This window comes from Austrofundulus limnaeus, unplaced genomic scaffold, assembly GCF_001266775.1.
Source record: "Austrofundulus limnaeus strain Quisiro unplaced genomic scaffold, Austrofundulus_limnaeus-1.0 Scaffold37, whole genome shotgun sequence".
NCBI classification, from domain to species: domain Eukaryota; kingdom Metazoa; phylum Chordata; class Actinopteri; order Cyprinodontiformes; family Rivulidae; genus Austrofundulus; species Austrofundulus limnaeus.
In genome coordinates this window covers 1,829,475-1,851,539 of record NW_013952439.1, presented here as the reverse complement: position 1 = coordinate 1,851,539, position 22,065 = coordinate 1,829,475, and the positions used below count along the sequence as shown (strand labels likewise).

General features: G+C 38.6%; 2 protein-coding genes across 3 annotated transcripts; one reads left to right on the top strand and one right to left on the bottom strand.

The window, feature by feature from the left end:
* On the bottom strand, positions 1 to 2,965 carry LOC106516430 (protein transport protein SEC31). Of its 2 annotated transcripts, none has more exons than XR_001310097.1 (4): positions 2,819 to 2,964; positions 2,386 to 2,494; positions 625 to 724; positions 1 to 150 (listed from the first exon to the last, which is right to left on the bottom strand). XR_001310097.1 is itself a non-coding variant. In XM_014006791.1 (4 exons), exons 2-4 carry the CDS (start codon positions 2,461 to 2,463, stop codon positions 104 to 106), a joined length of 228 nt encoding a protein of 75 aa, XP_013862245.1. In that variant the 5' UTR covers positions 2,464 to 2,494; positions 2,819 to 2,965; the 3' UTR covers positions 88 to 103. The 2 variants fall into 2 exon arrangements, 1 of the variants encoding a protein (XP_013862245.1); XM_014006791.1 differs by having other exon boundaries at positions 88 to 153; positions 2,819 to 2,965.
* Positions 2,966 to 7,797: 4,832 nt separating this feature from the next.
* LOC106516428 (GRB2-associated-binding protein 3-like) lies at positions 7,798 to 21,955 on the top strand. The gene is made up of 10 exons (XM_014006789.1): positions 7,798 to 8,096; positions 10,130 to 10,430; positions 15,447 to 15,603; positions 15,684 to 16,123; positions 16,280 to 16,329; positions 17,037 to 17,283; positions 19,649 to 19,739; positions 20,110 to 20,194; positions 20,779 to 20,898; positions 21,514 to 21,955. Exons 1-10 carry the CDS (start codon positions 8,025 to 8,027, stop codon positions 21,628 to 21,630), a joined length of 1,680 nt encoding a protein of 559 aa, XP_013862243.1. The 5' UTR covers positions 7,798 to 8,024; the 3' UTR covers positions 21,631 to 21,955.
* Positions 21,956 to 22,065: the final 110 nt, after the last annotated feature.

Sequence of the window (22,065 nt, the reverse complement as noted above, 5' to 3'; positions counted from 1 at the left end):
TATCAGTTCAGCTGCGATGAAAAGAAAAATACCGTCAAATACAGTGAAACCGGTGAAAATGTTGAAAATACCGTGATTTAAATTTTGAACATATTGCCCAGCTCTAGTAGGGGGTGTGTGAGGGCAGCTTGTGGGAGGGAGGTGCGGCGTCTGCTGCAGAGAAAGCAAAGAGGAGAAAAACACAGACTCAAATAAATCGGTGCATTTTACAAAACATYCAGATAAATAATAAAAATTATTCACATAAGTGACATTAGCTTCCTTGGTAACAGTAAACACAKGTGCTTAAAATTAATGTCAGAATGTGAAGGAGTAAAAATCTACATTGTGTCACGTCTGCCTGCTTCCCTCTCCAACTTTAAAACCATCTCACTTTTTATAGCTTCACGCTGAAGCCCAGAAAGTTCTGCTGCTGCAAGTTCTGTAAGTGTGACCAAATCCTCAACCAATCAAAACGAGGCAGCAGAAAACCTTACATCACTGCTCCATACACAGGTTTCACTTATTGTGGTGAAGAGAAAACAAAAAGCTAAAACTTGCTCATCCACTAAAGTTTRTAATATAATTGTGTTTATGACTTGACTTTACATATGTCTGATTTAAATATCAAAGTATGCAGACAACCTGTAGGTGGCTCACTGGTTTCACTGGGGTCTGCAGCTGATGCTTCACCCTCAGGTGCTGCTGCCTCAGGCGGGGGGGCTCGGCTTGGGCTTGGAAACAGCTGAGGGAGAAGAGAACCAAACTGTAGGACTAGAAACTGAATCTGAGCCTGAACTGAAGCTCGTCACCCATTACGCAAGAACCGAGAGAGTGGTTTGTTTACTTGTGAAGAACAAAGTTAGYTCTGGTCGGGATATTTTTATTCTTTCAAAAAAACCTGAAGAATTTGAGTCTTTATGTTTTTTATTTAAATCCACGCACCCACTTCAGATTTCTGACCAACAACTATAATACTTGGACACCAACAAAAACAAAGTTCTGCTCTGATGATGTGTCCAGAACTGTGAAAAAATTATTTTTTTTCTTTGCAGCTCTGCTCTTGTACAGTTTGTTGCAGCCTGAAGGGTAAACAGAAACGTGAAGAAAAAAGATGCTCCAGAAAAAAGTCACGACATTATTTAAACTATTTGTCTAGAAATTATCATGAAATTGCTCATATCTGTTAGCAAAATATTTCAAGAACAATGATGGAATTTAATGAAACTCTCACAAACTAATTACTGAWTGTACCTCTACAACTGATTAACTTTCTGATTCATTTCCACTCAAGATGGCCGCTATAGGTGACTGACCTTGGCAAACACAAAAAYRGCTATAACTCAAGCTAATTTGTTGTGTTTTAGTAGGTGAGACTAATCCATGTTATACGCTCCGAGTGCCAACAGATCTTTTTTTAAAACTTTGGCATAAAATGAGTAGGGGGTGATTAGTTTTCCTTGAAGAAATGCTACTTTCACTGGAGCACAGTTTTACTGTCATTTTGTTCCGACACCTTCACATTTGCTGTTTTCATGGCAACAAAGAGGAAGCTGAACTGTGTGCTGCAGAGTCAGCTGATTCAGAGTCTGCTCTTACAGCAAATAACCTCAAACTAAAAAACACAAGATGTTCTCAACATGAAAACAGACGCTCTGAGSTTTGGAGCATAGTAGGTTTCACTCTTAATAACCTGACCAGTAGCAGGTAAGGATGAATTCACTCTTTCTTCATATAAATGAATTCAGCAGCTAAAATTCACACATTAAAGCCCTGACATCTAATAAAAAATATTACATGTCACCTTTTACACCAAAATGTTAGACTAAGGTTATGTTTTTACTGCAGGTCTTAATGCTCAGATTCTTTTTTTTTTTTTTTTTTGCGTTGTAGTTTACATTATAATTTAAAATGTGACAATAATTAGGTTTAATAATCCGCAGTCCTGAAGCCACCTGCATGCAGGAAGATGATGACATGTGCAGCACAACAAACTAAATATGGATCCAGATATAGATCAGTTCTGAAGTTGTTGTAAATCAGCCACGTTCGTTTTATCCAGTGTTTACATTTTATCTTGCCACTTCACACTACTCCTGTGCAGAATCACATTCAATTTGCCAAGTTCTGGCTGGGTTACAGCCATTGTAGTGCTGGCTATTATGGATTATCTGTGGCAGCCATCTTGAATTGGGTTTATTCCAAAAGCGAAAATTTCCACCAGTTTCATTAAAATCCATCCAGTGGTTCATAAGATATTTTGCTAACAGTCAGACAAACAGACAAAAACATTGCTGCCTTCACCAGCCTTTAAACACAGACTATCTCAACATCTCTTAGCAGAAATCAGTTCAGGGAASAGGTGAAATATGACGTCTGAAAGAAATCAATCAAAAAGCAGCTCACCGGCACCCGGGGACTCTGACTCGAAGTGTGAGGTTGATCTTTGAAGACTGGTTGAGATCTCTTCCATACGTTTCGCATTTCTTTGATTGTCTCCTTTTACGGTCATAATCTGTGACATTAAAAAAATAAACCATCCCTTTATTCACAATTAAATAAATGATTAAACATAAAAAGCCACACAATCTGATGGAAACAAGCATGATTTCACAAACACTCCGACAGTGAATGTCTGGCGCAATCAGGTTCTGAATTTACCAAAATAAAAGCCCAAAAACTGTTCAGCACTTTCATTTAGCTTCTTTTCGTTGTTCAGACTGTTGTCACTCAGAAAAGAAAAAAAAACTTCACAAACAGATGAAACTCATTCCTAACATTTGTTGCCAAAACATTTCTGAATCTTTAGCGAAGTATTCGACGGACTAATCGTACTCACGAGTGTCAGAGTACCAACGAAGGCTGCTCCCATTAAGACGGCGTACGTCAGGTTGCCTTTACTCTCCAGTGGGCTCTGGGACATGCGGGCACGTGTTGGTGGTCGGACATTGTTCAACTCTGAAAAAGAGAAAACGCCACAAAACAAAAGCATCACTACACAAAGACTCACAGGATTACTCGAAAATGCAGTACTTTATTTCTTTGTTGTTCAAATTAACTTGGAAGACATGTTTTTTTTTCTTAATAATGAATAAAGGATGAATAAGAAAAACAATCATTTAGAGGAATTTAAGTGTTAATTTCATTTATTTTTAACTGCTAATTCCATTTTAAAAATTTAAATCGACTATAAACTAACACAGAAACTACACCTAGCAAACAAGGAAAATACATCAAATTAAAAATAATGATTATTTTCTGAGACTTTCATTACAATCTGATGATAATATATTTTGCTAACACGCAGACAAATAAATGAAAGGAATAAAATATTATTGTCCTCTTGTCTTTATGACAGGACTGTTTGTTTTTTGCTGTTTGGGTGAGTGGATAAAGAGCAATACTGAAACTTGTGTTTTAATTTAACATCAGCTAYATTAACGGCAGTCAGTTTATCAATAATTAACATAATCTACATTTCTATGGTTACATATACAGAACAACTTGAAGTAATCTTCCAGTCTCTCACWTTGTTGTAAATTAATTGTGGCCCACTCTTCTTTACATTACTGGTACTTGAGTTTTTTTAAAGTGAGCAGATATCKTCTCTGCAGCTCCTAAAGTCACTCTGCAGGGTTTCAGTCGGGTAGAGGACTGGACTTTGAGTCATTGCAACACTCAGATCTGCTTCTTCTTCAACCATGCTAAACCCAAATGTTTTCAGTTGACAGCAAAATGTGAAAAAAATGGCCTCACTATTCCATTGCTCTGAGGTGACTGTAGATGTTGATTTATGGGTAAATGTTTTTACATAATTAGCTCATGGTTAAGTCTCTAGATTTTATGTTTAAACATTGACAGCACAACAAGGAATCTACATCCACATAACCTCATGCTTGTAAATTAGGGTAATTAAATGAAACACACACTTAACCCACTCAATTTGTGTCTCCAACATTATGCATGAACTATTTTTGCCTGTAATCATAATCATGTAAGAAATGAATGCAAGTATGCCTTAAACTGGATAATTACTGGAGTTGCATACTGGTAACACATTTTGTTGTCCCAGAGAATATGCAGGGTGCAAAACAWCTAACAATTAGCCAGTTAGCTTTATAGTCAACATAACCTCGGACTAGCTTAAAAGGCTAAGCTAACGAGACTAAGCTGTCTGTGTTTTAGATGCATAATTACTGTACAGTTTCATTCATTCAATCATAAATGAATGTAGGCCAGCTAACCGAGCCAACAACTAGTTTTCCATAACTTACCTGTTCTTATCGCATTCTGCCGGCACAGTGTTGATGAGGCTCGAAGAAGAGGTGCAAGTTTTTCACACTTAGTCCAGCATTTCAGCATGGTGGCTCAGCTCCGCTGCAACGACGGCGGCGTCAACAGCCCACAAATCAGACAGAAAACTAGTTATAGTAAATAAGACAGCCAAGAGCTAACAACTAGCAGCACCACACCGACTCTGCCAAGGCCACAGACAGGTCACTCGTTTCAGAGAGGAGACACGGAGACTCTTTCGAAACGAAGATTAGCCGCCGCCGATGAAACCAAACCGGATAACGCCTGTGCTTTGGGAGAAAAATGGCGTCGCTTCTACTGTGACAAATAAATCACTTTAATGGCATTTAATGCTTTGACACGATGTTTGTGTTTATGATTCTAAATAGAAAAACGCAACACTTTAATGTTATAATTTAAAGCTAAAGGYTWGTCACTTTAGACCTGTAAAATCTGCAGTTGTGATAAGTGACAGCTAAGGGTAATCTTTTTTTTCTAGACTCTTTGGTGACTGCCGTAAAGCACACTCTTCTTCGTCTTATGTGAGCAGTTCCGGGGAGGTTCATTGCGCTGCTGCCCCCTACACTTCACTATTTAATACAGCAACTTGAAGGGTTCTGCTTTGGGTTCTCCCAATGACGTTTATTCTCTAAACTAGTCAGTAATGTTACTTTTTACAGTTAGTTTGCAATGCACTGTGGTTTATTCATGCCTTCTTCCGGTTTGTTGGAACACCCTGTTCATATTTACCCTTATATCAGCTGTGCTCTGCAGTCTACAGTATGAAGATTTGAACATGTAGTAACCAGTTTTACATGAGTTTTAGTAACTGTAAAAATGTACATTTTTAATTGCTGGGTTGCAACCAAAACATGGATTGCAGAGCCATTCTCAGTTGGACAAAGGCTTTTAACAGAGAAAAAAAATGTTGAGTAAAAAAAAAACAGTCATTCTGTTTATTATGTAGCGTTATGCTTCATGCTTTAATAGAGTTTTACTCACTGTTAAGTTGTTGTGAGTAGCTGCTGTTTTGAATTATGAACTCTCTCACCTTCTGACAAGGAAWTCCCACTGGAGGGGGTGTTCCAGTTTAACTTCATGACTTGTCAATAGGAAATTCCCACTTTCCAATACAACTAGGTCGCAGCAGAAAATGCAAAATGAAAATTTCACATGGCAAATTCCGGCCGCCAGCTACTTTTGAACTCTGTGCACCTCTACCTAGTGGTGGGATGCTATAATTTTGTGGGTAAAATAGTTGACATGCAGTTTATGGTCAATGCTTTAAAGCAGCATACGCTTATTTTAAGACAATACATATTTGAAGCTCTAGTGGGCCATATAAAACACTGTGGGGGGCCACATTTTCCCCCATGGACCTTGAGTTTGACACGTACTTTAAATAAAACTATGTTGTCCATCTTCAGCAATAGTTGCTTTGAGTTCTCGGACTCAATGACTAGTGGAGCTCTGGGGAATATTTTTCTACTCATGTAAGGTTAAAATCCATGTCATGGAGAAAAACGAAGCTGTTACCCATCAGACCCATGTATCACTTGGGTTTACTCATTGTAGAAGCTGCATGAAGAAAGCTGAAAACACCAGAGGACGGCAGCAGCAGTGACTGTTGGACAGAGCGGGGCAGACAGATGGGACCGTGAGATTAGACCTGAATATGAACCGTGTTGAYTCGAAAGCCTGGTCCATGTGCAAAGCTGATGAGGAGCAGATAATATTCAAATTCAGTTTGACTGTGAAAAAGTGCTGGAGGCAAAGACTAGAAGATCACATTTACATACAGCTTTTTATTATTATTATTTTAGAAGCTCTAAGTGTTTTTCAACATATTTCTAAGGCAGACAAGCTGCTGCTGCTGGTCAACCAACTAAACACTGTAAACAAAGAGCAGAATAAAACATCTGTCAATAATGCTGCAGTGTTGGTGAGAGGAGAAAAGAGCATGAGAACTGCCACAAGGTGAAAGGAATAAGCAAACCATATGTGGAAGATGAGGTTCTGGTGGTGGTGGGGAGGGSTGCTTCACTCAGGAGACTTTGTGCAATGACCACTAAGGAAGTGGCTGAGGGATCTGTTCAGAACTACATCGTCCTCAAAGCAACAAAGACAGAGACAAACCTTTTTGGAGTTACCCGTTTGCTTCGTTGCTTAAAAAAGGAAAATAATTCTAGAAATGACTTCATCTACATGGAAACAACAAAAACAACCACAAGCCTTGTAGTCAGTAAGAACACTGCCCCAAAAATACACCAAAAACAGGAAACAAGTCATGGAGCATGTGCAGAAAGCATGGGTGCAAACAGTAAACAGAAGAAAACACCCTCGAGTTGTGTGTTAGAGGTGGGTCTATGACATTAACATTTTCATTTTCAAAAGGTTGCACAAAAATTATCTTTTTTGTTTTTTCACTCTAGAAATTCTTTTACAAAACAATATTGTTTTGGGGCTCTTTAAACATTTTTTTCAGGGTTGAAACACCTGTTCCCGTGTGGACGGCCTCTCAGTTTGAAGAAAACAAAAGTTCCTTGGTGAGCTAATTGCTAGTCATAGACTTAAAAACAATTTCACTGCAATTCACGCAAACTGTTTTATTTATTCCTGCAGAAATATTATGATATCCTAACAGGAGGTGCAAGGCCACAATGGAAGTGCCACAGCCAGCTGCTGCTACGTATTTACCCTAGGAAACCAACATAAATAATCATGTAATGGAAACTGACTGCAGCGTAAAATGCATGATCTTATCAATCTTGACATCATTAAACTCTGTTCATTTAAATTGAAGTTGTCTAAAAATCTATCTACAACAGGTAAGATATTAATTGTTCAGAACCTTTTTACAGAAGTCCTTTTCAGTAGATCAGAACTGATCAAATAGAATCATTTGTCTCTTTCTAAAACACTAAACACAAGTAGTAAATATATCTACTGAAATAAGAAATGTAAATAATAGTGAAACATGACTGCCCTGCAGTTGTTGCATTTTGACACACTGAACCTGAATTTTTTTTGTCGAGGAAATGTCGGATTACATGAAAAAACAAACAAACCCTGCAGCATTAATGTAAACTGTCTCCAATGATTTGAATGAGTGCTTTTTTTTTACGTTTTGCCACCTGTTTACATAAGAACAAGATRTGTTACTCTGGAAATCTGCTGGGTAAATAATTCAGTTTTATGTTATCTGTTAACGAGGGTCAAGCACTGGAACAATATCCAGTGGATCTGATGCTGAGACTGGGTGTAAAAAGCTTCTGCCAATTTCTGCTCTTTTCAGTTAATATTTAAACACAGTGAGACGCTGGCTGACGTATAAATCAGCAAAAGATTAAAAAAAACTTCTTTTTGTTCTGCTTTGCTCGAAAAACCGCAGAGATTATGGTAAAATTGTATAATGCTTTAACAGGAGGAGCCAGTGTCATCTTCATGAAGGTTCAGATTAGCCTCTAAATCTCTCAAAATGTAACATTTGAAGCTGTTTTCCATCTCCTCCTCTTTATTAACTCTCCTCTTTCTCTCCCTCCCTCCTCCCTCCCTCTCTCTCTCTCTCTCTCTCTGTTTCCCTCAGCCAGTGTGTTCAGTTTCTTTTACTTCCTTCTTTTGGAGTGTCTGTGCTGAATACCAGAGCACACACAGGATATGCTTCACAGTGCTCTCAGTTTCACAGCAGCAGCAGCAGCAGCTGGAGCAGGAGCAGCAGCTGCCGTGAGAACCAAGCCCTCTCTGCAGTCAACATGAGTGCTGGGGATGTGGTGTGCACCGGCTGGCTCATTAAATCCCCCCCGGAGAAGAAACTGAAGAGATTTGTGAGTACTGAAGCAGACGTCAGACACTTGTTTCATTCTTTTATATTTAAATGTATATATTTGGCTTCTCTGTTAAGAGGGGGAATGTTCACTGCTTAACCTTGTGATGTAGAATGAGGAATCCAGTCATTTTGGCTGCCTGACTCCATTCCTCAGAACTGGAGCTGTGTTTTTTAATGTGGGGGCAGACACCTCTAAAGTGTAGCTGGAGCCAACTCCTGTAGAATGAGGAGCATCGAGCCCCTCACTGTTTGTGTGGTGGGGTTGTTGTGTGGAAGGGGTGGATTGGGGAAGGAGGGGAGGGAGGGGGGGGTGTCATGTGATAGTGTTAGGCTGCTCTGTGTCCATCTGTATGTGTGATGAGTGCATGGATTGTGAAACATGGGAAGTAATGTCAGCAGCAGCAGGCAGACACTTCAGCAGCAGCAGAAATAGTCCAGCTTTAAGACGGCTGTTTGTACTTCCTCTGCACGACTGGAGGAGGAGTGTGTGTGTGTGTGTGTGTGTGTGTGTGTGTGTGTGTGTGTGTGTGTGTGTGTGTGTGTGTGTGTGTGTGTGTGGTTGTGTTGTCTCAGGCAGAGGTTGTTTGCCTCATTCAAATGTCAGGTGCTGGCACACGTCAGTATGAAAATCTTCGTTCTCTTTGTCAGAATGCCATTTGTGCTGGAGAATCCTCTGAGTRACAGGGCACAACATTATATTTTTTTCTTTTTGAAGCGTAAAAATTAGACAGCGATGCTCTTGTGATGAGAAATGACAGATTTGCAGCTTATTTTATTTAAAAAAAAGAAGAGAAACTAATCGTGCAAACGCTCAGCGTATGCTACTACCACGTCAAACTCCATCCATCTTGATTCAGGTTAACTTTAAGAAAAAAAACAATCAACCGTAGATGTGCGTCCAGTAACCACTTTATGAGTTTTATTAAAAATCGCCCAGCTGTTCATTTTTCTAACAGACAGTTTGCTGAGGTTCAAGCTGCACTTAAAGGTGTTTGAATCCATTGGTGAGTGAGTCATTTCTGCTAATGTATAAATGACCCAGTTTAAAATGACTCAGCTGTCACCAACACCGACGAGATGTTTGAATTTGACCAAGTCACATGACAGCAGGGAGAAAAAGAAATAAATGCCATCAGATGTGGTGAAAAGGTCTGAATACTTTCTTCTGTGGTTTTTAATTAAACAGCTTTTTTGTTTTTAAATGTTTCAGTCAGGAAAATGTCTTCATGTTAGATAAAGAAAAGTGAAACAAAATTTCCATGAGTTCTTTCTGATGTCCACCTACACAACAACAACAACAACAACATAATAGTTTGTTTTTGATAGTTAAACTTTACAAATTGGGAAAGTTTACTACCACTGATCTATCAGTAGTTTTGTTTTCCTCTTAAAAAATGTCAGCGTTTTTTCTTCAGCAGCAAAGTGTGGCGAGTCCTTTTACCATTTCCTGGTAAAAACACAAACTACTGACTGACTTGTGTCGCAGCAGATCACCCACATGCAGACAAAAAAAAAAGTTTCACACCACAATAAGATCAGGACAGACTCCACCCCAACATCCACACCAAGCCACAAAACCAAGTGAGAACGGGTGAYGTTTGTGTTCAACTCGTGAATATGGCTTAATAATACTTGCCTTTCTTTGAAATATGTCGCTAATCATTGCAGTTTAAAAAAGGACTGCACTCTTCGGAGGTTTAAGCAAATCTTAGAAACTATAAATACTGGCAGTATTTTGTTTTCAGCTGGTCTTCAGTGAAAAAGCTGCAACCAGAAGTTGTATAAATAACTCTTTCGTTGTGTTAGATGTTTTCTGCTAAATACAGTGAACTTCCTCTTCTCTGTACTTCTGGGAAACTGGAGCTGAGGTTCCTCTTAATGACCAAAACAAAAGAAAAAAAAAAGAAAACCAGTTTGAAGCTGCAAAGGTTTGCTGCTGGATGCCTTTTTTGGAATTAAAGTGACTTCTGATTAAGGAAATGGTGTTTTAAATGATTCTGACCAACATCAAATGGACTCTATCACCTGCAGGCATGGCGCAAACGCTGGTTTGTCCTCCGAACTGGACGCATGTGTGGGAATCCAGATGTGCTGGAGTACTACCAAAGCAAGAACTCCAAGAAGCCCATCCGGACCATCGACCTGAAGGAGTGCGAGGTCGAGATGCTTAACGGGCAGCTCAGGGTAAAACGGGACTTTCACGGGAAGCACCTGTTTGTAGTGAAAACGTCCTCTCGCATCTTCTACCTGGTGGCCAAAACGGAGGAGGAGATGAACAGCTGGATCAGGAGCATCAGTCAGATCTGCCATTTTGGGAGCCTGGAGGAGGCAGGTAGAGACACACAGTTTAGTTCTTTTCTGTGTGAAAACCACACTTAAAAAGTGTCTTRTGGTGCTTTTTGTTTGTGTCCAATTATAAATAAATGACCTGGAACGCCTCCTGAAAATTACTCCCAACCCCATTCTCAGAAATGTATGGAGCCCCTGAGGTGACATCTGGGATTTTTATTTATTTATTTTGCGTYATCTCACTTTTAGCCTTTTGCCTGCTGGTTTATAAATAAATTCACATGWGCACCATTATATTCAGATTTGGCATAAACATCTCACATCTACGAATGGAGTTATAAATAGATACAGTGTGCGTAAAATATAGATATTTAATTCTTCGCAGTCGCACAATATCACTAACTTCTTTGACTTGTGGTGACACATCGTGATTCAGTAAGCARATATTTCAAAATAAAAGTCTTATTCAATACAATAAAAAAAAGCATTACAAATATTACTAGACATGGGTTTTTACGATGTAAAAACAAGTGTGCGTTGCCTTGTAGCATGGCTTTGTCTGCAGCAGTGGACTTGCAGAATGAAATGTGACCAAGTTCAAATGTGTTTTCTATTCCAGCTTGTGCCTGTCAAGTTAGCAGGTGTTTGTAATGAGGGTAATTGTGTGACAATATGAAGTTTGTAGAGATTTTCTGTTAAAGGTCCTGTATCTGGGTTTCGAACCCTGATCTCCCACATGAAAGCCCATGGCACTAACCATGATACCATTAGAGCTGTGGTAGAGAATGAGGCCAGGGTTTGGTTTGTATGTGTGCAGAAAGAGGCCACATTGCCAATGTAATGGTTGTCACWAATTTGAAAAATATTACAACAATAACGCAATATTAGGACAATATTATGGTAAAACATAAAAATACAATCACATTAGTATTGCAAACACTGAACTACTGAGTTGAAATATTAAACTATGGTGCAGTAACAAGTTGAGTACAGCATGGGCCAATATTGGACCAATACAAGGCTCCATTGACTGCCATTATAATTTATTAAATATTAACATTTCATAAACTATAATTTTTACAGGCACCAAAAGGCATAGCCATCATTTGGCAAATGGCAGCTCTAGGACAAAGTATGCAGGAGGAGAAGTTGAGATGACTTGGATGGGAAACGAATCATAATAGTGTGCATTGCATTGGCAATGCACACTGATAAGTATTGCAAGGTAACGCAAAAAGTATTTTGAGGTAATGCAAACGTATTGCAAGGTAATGCAAAACAAACAAACAAACAAAAATCCCCCGATGTGCCCTGGGGGGCTGCACAGAACACAATATGGCTGCCCAACACATTTTATTTTCAAATTTGTGACTTTAAATTGTGTTGANGGCCAGTATTGGACCAATACAAGGCTCCATTGACTGCCATTATAATTTATTAAACATTAATATTTCATAAACTAAAATTTTTACAGGCACCAAAAGGCATAGCCATCATTTGGCAAATGGCAGCTCTAGGACAAAGTATGCAGGAGGAGAAGCATGCCAAAGTTGAGATGACTTGGATGGGAAACGAATCATAATAGTGTGCATTGCATTGGCAATGCACGCTGATAAGTATTGCAAGGTAACGCAAAAAGTATTTTGAGGTAATGCAAACGTATTGCAAGATAATGCAAAACAAACAAACAAAAAAAAATCCCCCGATGTGCCCTGGGGGGCTGCATAGAACCCAGTATGGCTGCCCAACACATTTTATTTTCAAATTTGTGACTTTAAATTGTGTTGAATCAGCAGCACCCACAGTCCTTTACTACCTTTGTTAAAAAGAACATGTTGCTTCAGTATTTTAATGCACAAAATGAAGATAAATCTATATTGTCAGCTTGCATAGCTAATGTTAGCAAGTGGTCTTGCTGGTTTCTTTAGTAACTGGACTCAGAACAGAGTTCCAGCTCCTGAGGGAATGGGATCGCAGCATTAGTTCCTAAATACATTTGCTTAAAAATAAAACATTGATTTAGTTCTTTAGTTAATTTGTGCTACTTTTTCCCACAAAGGAAGTGGTGAACATCTGTTTATCTGCTGCAGGTTTGAAACGCTATCGTTTACTTGCTGCAAACATATTTGACTCTAAAGAGAAAACCTCATACCCACAGCAGCTGTGGTGATCACTGCAGACTTATCTGTTCAAGCTGGGTTCACAACTTTTATACAACTAAAAGAGCTGCTCCAAGGTTAAACTTCTGGTTCACCTTCTTAAAAACATGTGACTCCAGACCTGCAGCAACATGTGCTGAAATACTGTGACCGAGCTGCACTTTTTTATCCTTTTTTTACCACGTTTCACCCATTCATTTGGATAGCTTCATGTAATCCTGCTGAGACACACAGACAGACGAATGGGAACTGGATGTGCATCAAAATTTCAAGAAAATTGTCTTGAGTCTAAAAATAAAAATAAAACTTGAAAAGTATTGCAATGTTGTAAAAACTGGTCCAAAAAAAAAAAAAGAAAAAGAAAAAAGGCATAAAGAAAGAAACAAAATTTGCTCAGTGATGACAATGAGTGTTGAATTAAAAATTAGTCATGACAATTGGAAAGAACTGCCAACAACCTACATAAATAATTGAAGTGACGTAGAAAAGCTCAACAGTTGTGAAGTCAAACATTTCTGTTGTGTTGTTACATATTTACACACAGATGTGTTGAGTCAAGTAAGCAGATAAACATAGATTAGGTTGAAAGTRTTGATTTTCCTGGTATGGAAGATGTTTTGCAAATCTGAATTCGCATAATTTCTGAATCCAAAGCCCCCTGTTTATGACGCTCCATCGCTTGATTCCCCCCAATTTRACTTTTCTATTTCTACCTTAACATTTTCTCTGAGTTTCTACACTTATCCACCATATTTGTTTACATAGTGTACCCGCATATCAGAATTGCATATTGATATATCTAATAAATCTACTGCTATAAATTCTCTGAAACCRCACCATCACAGTCCCACCATTATCTCTTCATAGTTTAGAATAACCTCTTTAAAAATGTTTTATTTTATAATATGCAATAAGTACTTTTAACTGAAAGATTCACAGCCCTAAACCCATCTGATTAATTTCACCACACTTAGCCAGCTCTGTGAAACAGACGTTTCTCTGTAACTGACCCCTTAAAGCCACACAAACATGGTTAAAAACCATAAGATGCATATCGTGCCTCTCCACAGCAGCATTTTGATCTATTCGAATTTGACAGTAACGTGTCTTTATTTTCTCTTTGTGCGACATTGTAACTGACCTAAATCCAGACATGTGCAGCAGAGAAGCCCAATGTAACTGCGGGAAGACAAACTGAKCAACAGTCAGGTTGTTTGTGTAAAGATGTTTCCAACAGTTAAATCTGTTTTACACGCTTCTTGTCACGCAGCTTCAAGTTGCTGCAGTCTGACGAGAGATAACAGCGAGACAAACTAAGGACGTTTTTGTGTACACTTATTTTTAACTTACATATCTTTAACAGACTGCGTCAGCTTGATGTATGCTTAAACTTATCACACTGAATTCTACCGCTGGGACGCTGTTGCTTTACTGTTCAATGTTCAATGAGTTTATTAGAAAAAAAAGTCTGTTAGAAGACTGTTGTCTGCAAGAAAGAGATAGAGCAACGGCACAAACTAGCAGATGTGTAAGTGGAATCTGAAAAGCTGACAGTTGTAGTGTGAAATGATAAACAAAGATATGTATATGTATATATTTATTGCTGCAGCCCCCCTTCCCCCTCAACAATGTAGTGAAGCAGGAAATGATTATGTCTACAACTTATGTTTTAACTTTTGCAAAAAGGTTGTTTTGTGCCCATGAGAGAACGTAAACATCTGTTAGGAGTGGCAAATGTTTCCTGAGGACGTGCAAAGACGTTTTTGGGGAGTTAATTTTTTTTTTTTTTTACTTTATTTGGTGATACGTGGCTGTGCAGAGACGGCCTTGACTTGAAGGTCTTGAGCGAAATGGAATGAAAGAAATTTCTGAGTGAAAGCCAAAATTGACTAAAACAGAGACAGAATATCCAAACAAAAAAGGAGAAGGGACAGAGAAGTGTGTCTGCTTTTAGTGTGGTTTTTTTGTATAGCTCACACAGCTTAGATCAATGGTTCCCAAACATTTCCGCTTTTGACCCACAAAGTACCAGCAGCAGAGATATGTGTGACGTGTGATTTCAGGTGGCGCTATTGTTTCATTTTCTAAACCTCACTGCCAATTGACACACATTCACATACCAAATTAAATCTTTGAAATTACTTTTTACCTTTAAAACCAGGTTGCCCAATTAAAATAGTTAACATTATAATTAATTTGAAACCGAATACCAGAAGTCTACGTTATACCTGCCAACATCTGCTGACAGCAGTGAGGACCACCTGTTCAGGTTAACCAGCAGCTGTAGACTGAAGCAGTTTTAGGGGGATCCAGAGGTGTAATCCCCTGGAAAATTCTGTAAAAGATCTAATCAAAACTCTGCATTTTCCAGACTATTGAAYAGAAYTTCACTAAATTCTTGGGATTAATACAAAATAAAATCAGTATTTTATGAAAGTATAGGACTGGAAACCAGACTTTAACCTGAATTTTACCTGAGGTCATAAMTGAAACTTCTATTATCCTTAGTTTATTTTCTATTGACACACTGAGCACCAGTAGTTAGTCCTGACTGCATCATATGATGTCCTGCATTTGTGTTGCCCCCTAGATGGACAGAGCCCTTAGTATTTGCCTATACTGCCCATGACCTAGGCATAGTATTAATGTTCTTATAATTTTATCCATTTTTAAGTACACTAACCTCACACTTTTGTGACAACTAAGCCAAAATATTGTTGTTTGTAATCATTTTTAAATGTTATTCTGAAAACCATTTCAACACCCCACCATGATGTTTCAGGAAGCCACTGTGGTTCCCGACCCCAACTGTGGGAACCACTGGCTTCGATTGTCTATAAGGTGGTAGTTTGACACGTTAAATACCTTCTGTGTGTTTATGTCTGCTTGTTTGGTGTCAGAGAGCACAGAAGAGGGTTTCTCTTTGACCCCCACCTCCAATCAGCCATCAGTGGACAGCTCTGACCGAGTGTCGGTAGCGAGCCAACCGGATTCAGGTCATCCGCAGGACTACCTCCTTCTATCACAGTGTGAGACGGGGAGCGTAAGCACTAGTAGGTGTGTATGACCTGGTTTTGAAAGTACATTTCGTCCACGTTGTTGTGTTTGTCAAACGTGTTGCCTTCTTGTGTCTGTAGACACGACAGCTTCTCGACCTCCGACATCTCCTTGGAGCAGAGGTTATCGGACGATGCAGCCAAGGAGTTCCTCGCCGAGTCCTCGTCGCCGTCCTTCTCTCACACGAGTCCATCCATTCTGCCCCACGGACTACTGAGCCACCCTCCCTTCAGCGCCCCATGCACCTTCTCGGTCCTACCGTCGTCTTCGTCCTCGCCGCTGCACCACTGCGCCGCCAGCGTCTTCCAGTTCGACAAGCCCTATCCTTCCGCCCTGTCCGAGGCGGCCGGCGAGGCGCAAACGCCGCCGCCGCTCCCGCCCAAACCAAGTCACCTGTCAGAGCTGCTGAATGACGACAGAGGTCAAAGGTCAAGGACACTGTGCGCTCAGCACTTCCAAGCCARTGCTCATTTATTTTCCCGGAGGACCTCTCTGTCAAGCTTGGACCATTTCAGGACAGGTGAGTGTTGAAAATAAAGTCCACAATTCTCACTCTGGATGGTAAAACTYGTCTCATCTGTGGTTCTGAATTATTACTGATCTACAACTGAAAAACCCTACTAATAATGTTTTTCTTTTTTTTTTTTAAATTTATTTATGTGTTTTGTTTTTTTAGTCAGTGCTGACAGCAGATTAACAAGAGATAGAAGACAAAGTGTAAATCTGGTAAGTGTTCCTGAAAACTAAACACATTTCCAGTTTTTTTTATTTGGACATTTTGTGCTGATAGTAAGATGAGACGATCAAGTCTCGTATTTGTGCAACAAAAGAGTAGCGTGAATTAGCTGCAGGTCTGCTTAGCGTAGCACAAAAAACTAACAACAAACAGCAAGCCMGCCTTTGTCTAAATGTGATATAAATCTGCTGACATTACATTTAAAGTTGGTTGATTACAATCTTTTTCTACAAGAAAACGAAGAAAAAGCTGACTGGTAACAGTTTTCAGACGAGCTAAAACATCCCAACGTATTTAGCACCTGATGAAGAAGAAACTGACAATATTAGCTATTTTGGCACAGTTTTACCTACAAACATGTTGTCAGGAAATAATTTTCTGCTCTAGCTCAATCTCTGTGTGGTTATTAAATGTGTGATTATAGCTAAAATCMCAGCACAGATGTTTTAAACTGGATTTTAAAATCACATTTAAAGATTCATTTTGCCATCAGATGTTCAAAACGATCCTTATAGCAAATAAAATACTTTGTGTTTGTATAATTTCCGCAAAAACCTTTGAATAAATGTCTCAACTAAAGCTTTTAAAAGCTTCTATAGAYTTTGAACTAAGCCATGTGACCTATGAAGGTGCCTACAAAAAGGCTTTACTGGACTTAAGCTATGCTGTGATCATGTGATACTTGTCTTTTTTACAGCCGTGTTTACACAACAGACAAGTTCAAAGCTACCAGGATGACTCGTATGTCCCCATGGCGTCGCCTTCCCCCTCTGCAACACCTGTGCAGTGTGACAGTTATATCCCCATGAGCCCCCGGACCCTCAGCTTCATCAGCCCAAACGGTGGCGCAGAGTCTTCCTCGTCTCTCAGCTGCCCGACGTGTCAGCCTGGAGATCTTGCCCCGCCTCCGATTCATCGGCACCTCAAGCCGCGCTTAAGGAGAGGTGAGATTTGTATCAGCTTTGAGAGGCCCATTAAAACTTTTTTTGTTTGTTTGTTTTTAAAAAATGGGGTTGTGTCGAGTTGTTACGAGCAGTAAATATCCTACCTACAGAGTGTAGGAATCAAAGGGAAACAGTCTCAGAGCGWATGTGCGCCACCAAAAACTACTGTTTGAGCAAAGACTAAAAAAAAGTATGTTAGTAAAACATCTCAAAATGTCTCACTGACTGGACTGTAATGAAATTCACAGAAAGGAATCACTGTATGCAGTAACAGGTGGTGGTGATATTTGTAGGGTGGGCTAAAAGAGATACAGCGGGTAAAATAAGTATTGAACACGTCACCATTTTTCTCAGTAAATATATTACTAGAGGTGCTAATGACATGAAATTTTCACCAGATGTYGGTAACAACCCAAGTGATCCATATATACAAAGAAATCAAACCATAAATGTCCAGAAATKAAGTTATTTGTAATAATGTGGAATGGCACAGGGAAAAAGTATTGAACACACTTACTGAAATTTATCTAATACTTTGTACAGAAGCCTTTGTTGTCAATGACAGCTTCAAGACGCCTCCTGTATGGAGAAACCAGTACTTATTTTACCCGCTGTATATAGTAAAAYGCTGCAGATTAGATTCCAGCAGAAGCATTTAAACAAAAATAGATTTGTTAGTTACATTAGCCAGTCCTTTCATTAAAWCCAGGTCACAGAAAACCTTTTTCCTTTTGCTGTATTTGAATATCTTTTGGTCTATCCTCTCCCATCCTCTTCACTTCCAGTTTTTCCTCCAAAGAAATGAAGGAAAACGAATGAAAAATTAAATAATCCACCTCGTTTATGTTTATCTCCCTCGCCATCGTACCTACTCAGTCTATGCCAAACCACGTGCTCGAGGCACGTTATTGTTCATCCACCCTCACTGGCTGAAGCCTGTGGCTTTGGGCTGACCTTGGGCTAAACAAAATTAGCCCCAACGAGCAGCAAACCCAGGGGGCGGGGCAAGACGTCTGTCAATCATTTTGTACTGCAAAAAAACATGAAATGAACAAAACTGTGAAACGTCAGCCCTTTAGAAAGACGCTGGTGTTTCCTCAAAACTGTTTGGGACTAGTTTTTCACAAAACGTGATACAATATTTTTAAATTTGTGTTTATTAGATGTTTTAAATTTTTTATCCTAAACACCAGCTAAACACCAGGAGGGCTTAGCCCTACTAGCCCCCAATACCAGCCGTCCCTGACTGTATATAAAACATTTGAAGTCAGACTTATTCAAAATGGACGTCTCATCAAACTGACTGCAGCCAACACAATAATAATTGCAACCCAGTTGATTTTACAGATACTGGGCTAATACTTGTTGTGGTAGTAGTTGAGAATTATCCTCGACGTGTACTCTGAGCACTAACTAATCACGCAAGGTCTTTGTTTGAACTTTGCCAATAACTCTGTGACTCAACTGATAGCACAAATATCTCACGAGCTGCTTATCAGATTAAAAAGTAATGATTGGACAAGCATCTAAAACTGATTAACTTCTAAAATCAACTCAATTTAAGATGTCTACTGCAGCTGATGGACTATAACAAATAAGCTACTTTGCTCCAGTTGTTTATGTTGTCACTTTATTTTCAATCAAACATCAGTGTTACTAGGTGTAACTGTGGCTGCTGAATATTTTGTATCAACTGAGTCTCTGTTTTGTTGTCGGTGTGACTGAGCTCATATATGCCCTCGTCTCCCCCTAGAATAAAAGAAAAGTTTTCAGAATCTCACAGTTTTGCCTGTTTGCTTGTTGTTTTCTTGATAATATGACACATCAATTCGTGGAAGTCTTTGAGCACATAGCATGCGGGTGTTTAAGGAAGAAAACAGAGCTGATGCAAACAACAGCTTCATAAAAAAAACATGACGTGATGTTCATTTGAGGTTTGAGGTGGAACTTAACTTTTAGGTGGAAGTCATTTGCTCTCGTCTGGGATCTGCTCTGATTGGCTGTWAGCTTAAGGATTTCTTCCTGTTTTCTTAAAATTGGGTCTGATCTGATTACTGTCTACTTATAGCTCCCCCCCCACCATGCACACACACGCACACACAAGTCCAAATAACTCTGATATAATCATTAACTGGAAACTGTCAATCTGTTGAAAGCTTATGGTCTGTAATCTGTAAAGAAGATAGACCTCATCCTGTACATGTTGGGCCTAAAACCCAAACATGTAATGTTGATTAATGAGAAAATTWAAGTGYATTATTTGCATAGATATCTGATACAAACATTAGCTGTCTCTTATCTCACTTTCTCGAGCAAAGTTTCCAAACTTCCAGCTAATAACTTTACTTTGTATCTTGATCCACAGCTCGACCCCCGCCTCTTGACCTGAGAGGCCTTTCTACAATCACCGAATGTCCCACTCACATTCCTTTAAGCAGAGCGATCACAGAGTTATGGTGAGGAGAAAAAAACAACATATTTATGTACTTTAAATGATAAATGACACTTTGATTGGACTGAAATTAGTCCTCCAAAATTGTTAATATGAATACATACCAGTATAGTTTTAAAATGATAGTTATAATCTTTTGAAGTTAGATTCTATGGAAAGGTTRTAAACAGTATCTTACCTGTTGCAGATTAGTTTTTTGATGGTCAATTTCTGACCCAGAAGTGTCACAAGATTGTTGCAAGACTGTTCATTTATTACAGTCAGATAAAATATATTAACTAAAATGTAGGTTTTTTTTCTAGGGATCCAGTTTTTTTAGTCACTTGTGCCTTTTTCTATTTTGACTTGTTCATAATGTCTTTGTGTGCCTGCAGCTTCCCAACAAACCCCTCACTTCTCGACAGAAGACTTGAGAACGGCGACAGTTTGAGCAACGAAGTGGCAAACGGCTCTGTTTTGGTAACATAAGAAATTAAAGCACATTTTGAAACAACAACACATTTACAAAATACAACTGAAACTGTTTAATTCATCCTACCTAATAGGATGTTGCCTGATCTAAAAAGTTAAAATAGAAAAAACAGAGTGTGTTTAAGTATTTGTATCGCATTGTATTTGTAGAAAAAAAACAATTTAGATTATTTTTTTACTTTTTTGTGTAGAAACAAAATTACAATATCATGTGTGAGTAGAAAATGTTCTGAAATTTCCTAAACCTAGATAAAAAAGTACAAAAGTTTAAATTATTTTTTATTCTTTAACTTAATTATACTTTAAAAAAAGTTGGAAGTTATTTTAAGCTTGATTTTGTCCACATTTGGCTCAACTTTTAATAAATTATTCAATAAATGGATACTTGATTCATTCACAAAGGAAAAGGCTCAACAATATGTGTAATAAAGCTTTAAGAAAGGCTGATTAGTCGTGTATATTTCATAAAGTAAATTTATATTCTGTTCAGTTTAGACTTTTAGTTTGGCATTATATTTTTTTGTGAAGTAGTTTTCATTCAGTAACATCTTTGTGTATTTTTTCTCTGGCAGGAATCGAGGCCCTTGTCCTGCCTCACCTTTGATGGAAACTTTCAGCCCTGGAGCAGAAGTTCAAACCTCGATTATTTGTCTCTGGATTTCAACTCAGCATCCCCCTCCCCGGTGCAGAAGGTAAGTGGTGGTGAAGTCGAATTWATTATATAATGCTTTAAATGAATTTTTAAAAGTGTAATATTTTAATAATGCACAAACGTTATGTATATTCTACAAAGGATGCCAGGTTTAAGGGATTAAAAGCAAAAGTTAAAAAAAATCTGTTTCCACAGATTTTGCTCAGACATCTGCTAAAAGTGTCTGAGAATAAACGATAAACGGACAAACAATAAAGCTGAATAAATTCTTACATCCAGGATCAATAAACTTTGTAATCCGTGTAACAAATAACCCCACACCTCAGTGGCAGAAAACACTGCAGGTGCCACAGTTGTGTGAAATTCGTGCAAGCTTCAAGGAGTTTTTGGTCCAAAAGTTGCATGAAGCTTGTTGCAACATTTGTGAAATAAACACAAACGTCATTTCAGTGCAATTCAAAGTAAAAATGTAYGTATTTTCTCGCAATTACGTATCTCAAACTGGTCTCCAACAGTGGCAACCCAGTGAGATGCTAACATCAAATATACTGCCTCGGCTYGTTTATTGAAACAGATGACACTAAATGTTAAAAGTGTAAAATATTMAAAAATTCTCACCGCTGTCTTCTTTCCTTTAACTCCATGTGTCTCCTAGAAGCCATTCCTGTCTGATGAGTACAAAGTGGACTACGTGCAGGTGGACGAGAAGAAGACTCAGGCCCTTCAAAACACCAAGATGGAATGGACAGATGTCCGTCAGTCTAAAACATAAATGCAACATTTCTGATTACAACAATGTAAACATGTTTAAAAAGAAGAAAGGAGGATCAAACAGCACTTTGAAAGACAGAATTAGAACCACAGGAGCAGAGAAGAAATCAGATGCTCATTTTTTGTGGAGAAAGCACAAAAGTTGCACTGGTGAAACTGTGTGAACTTTCTGCAGACCTGAACTGTTTTTACTGCTCAATTATGCAATGATCACTGTGATTATTCTGCTCACTGTCCTCTAAAAGCTTTAATCAGTCTAGTTATACAGAAAAAAAAGAGCATGTAAATGTATGTATAAAAAAAGTAATATAAAAACTTGAAATCTAGGTGTTTGACTTTGTGGGTATCAGCAGCAGCACACTGCAGTTGTACATTTTGTACATTTTATTAGCATATTTGCAACTCTTTCTTTTTCCTGGTTACACACGTGTTGCGT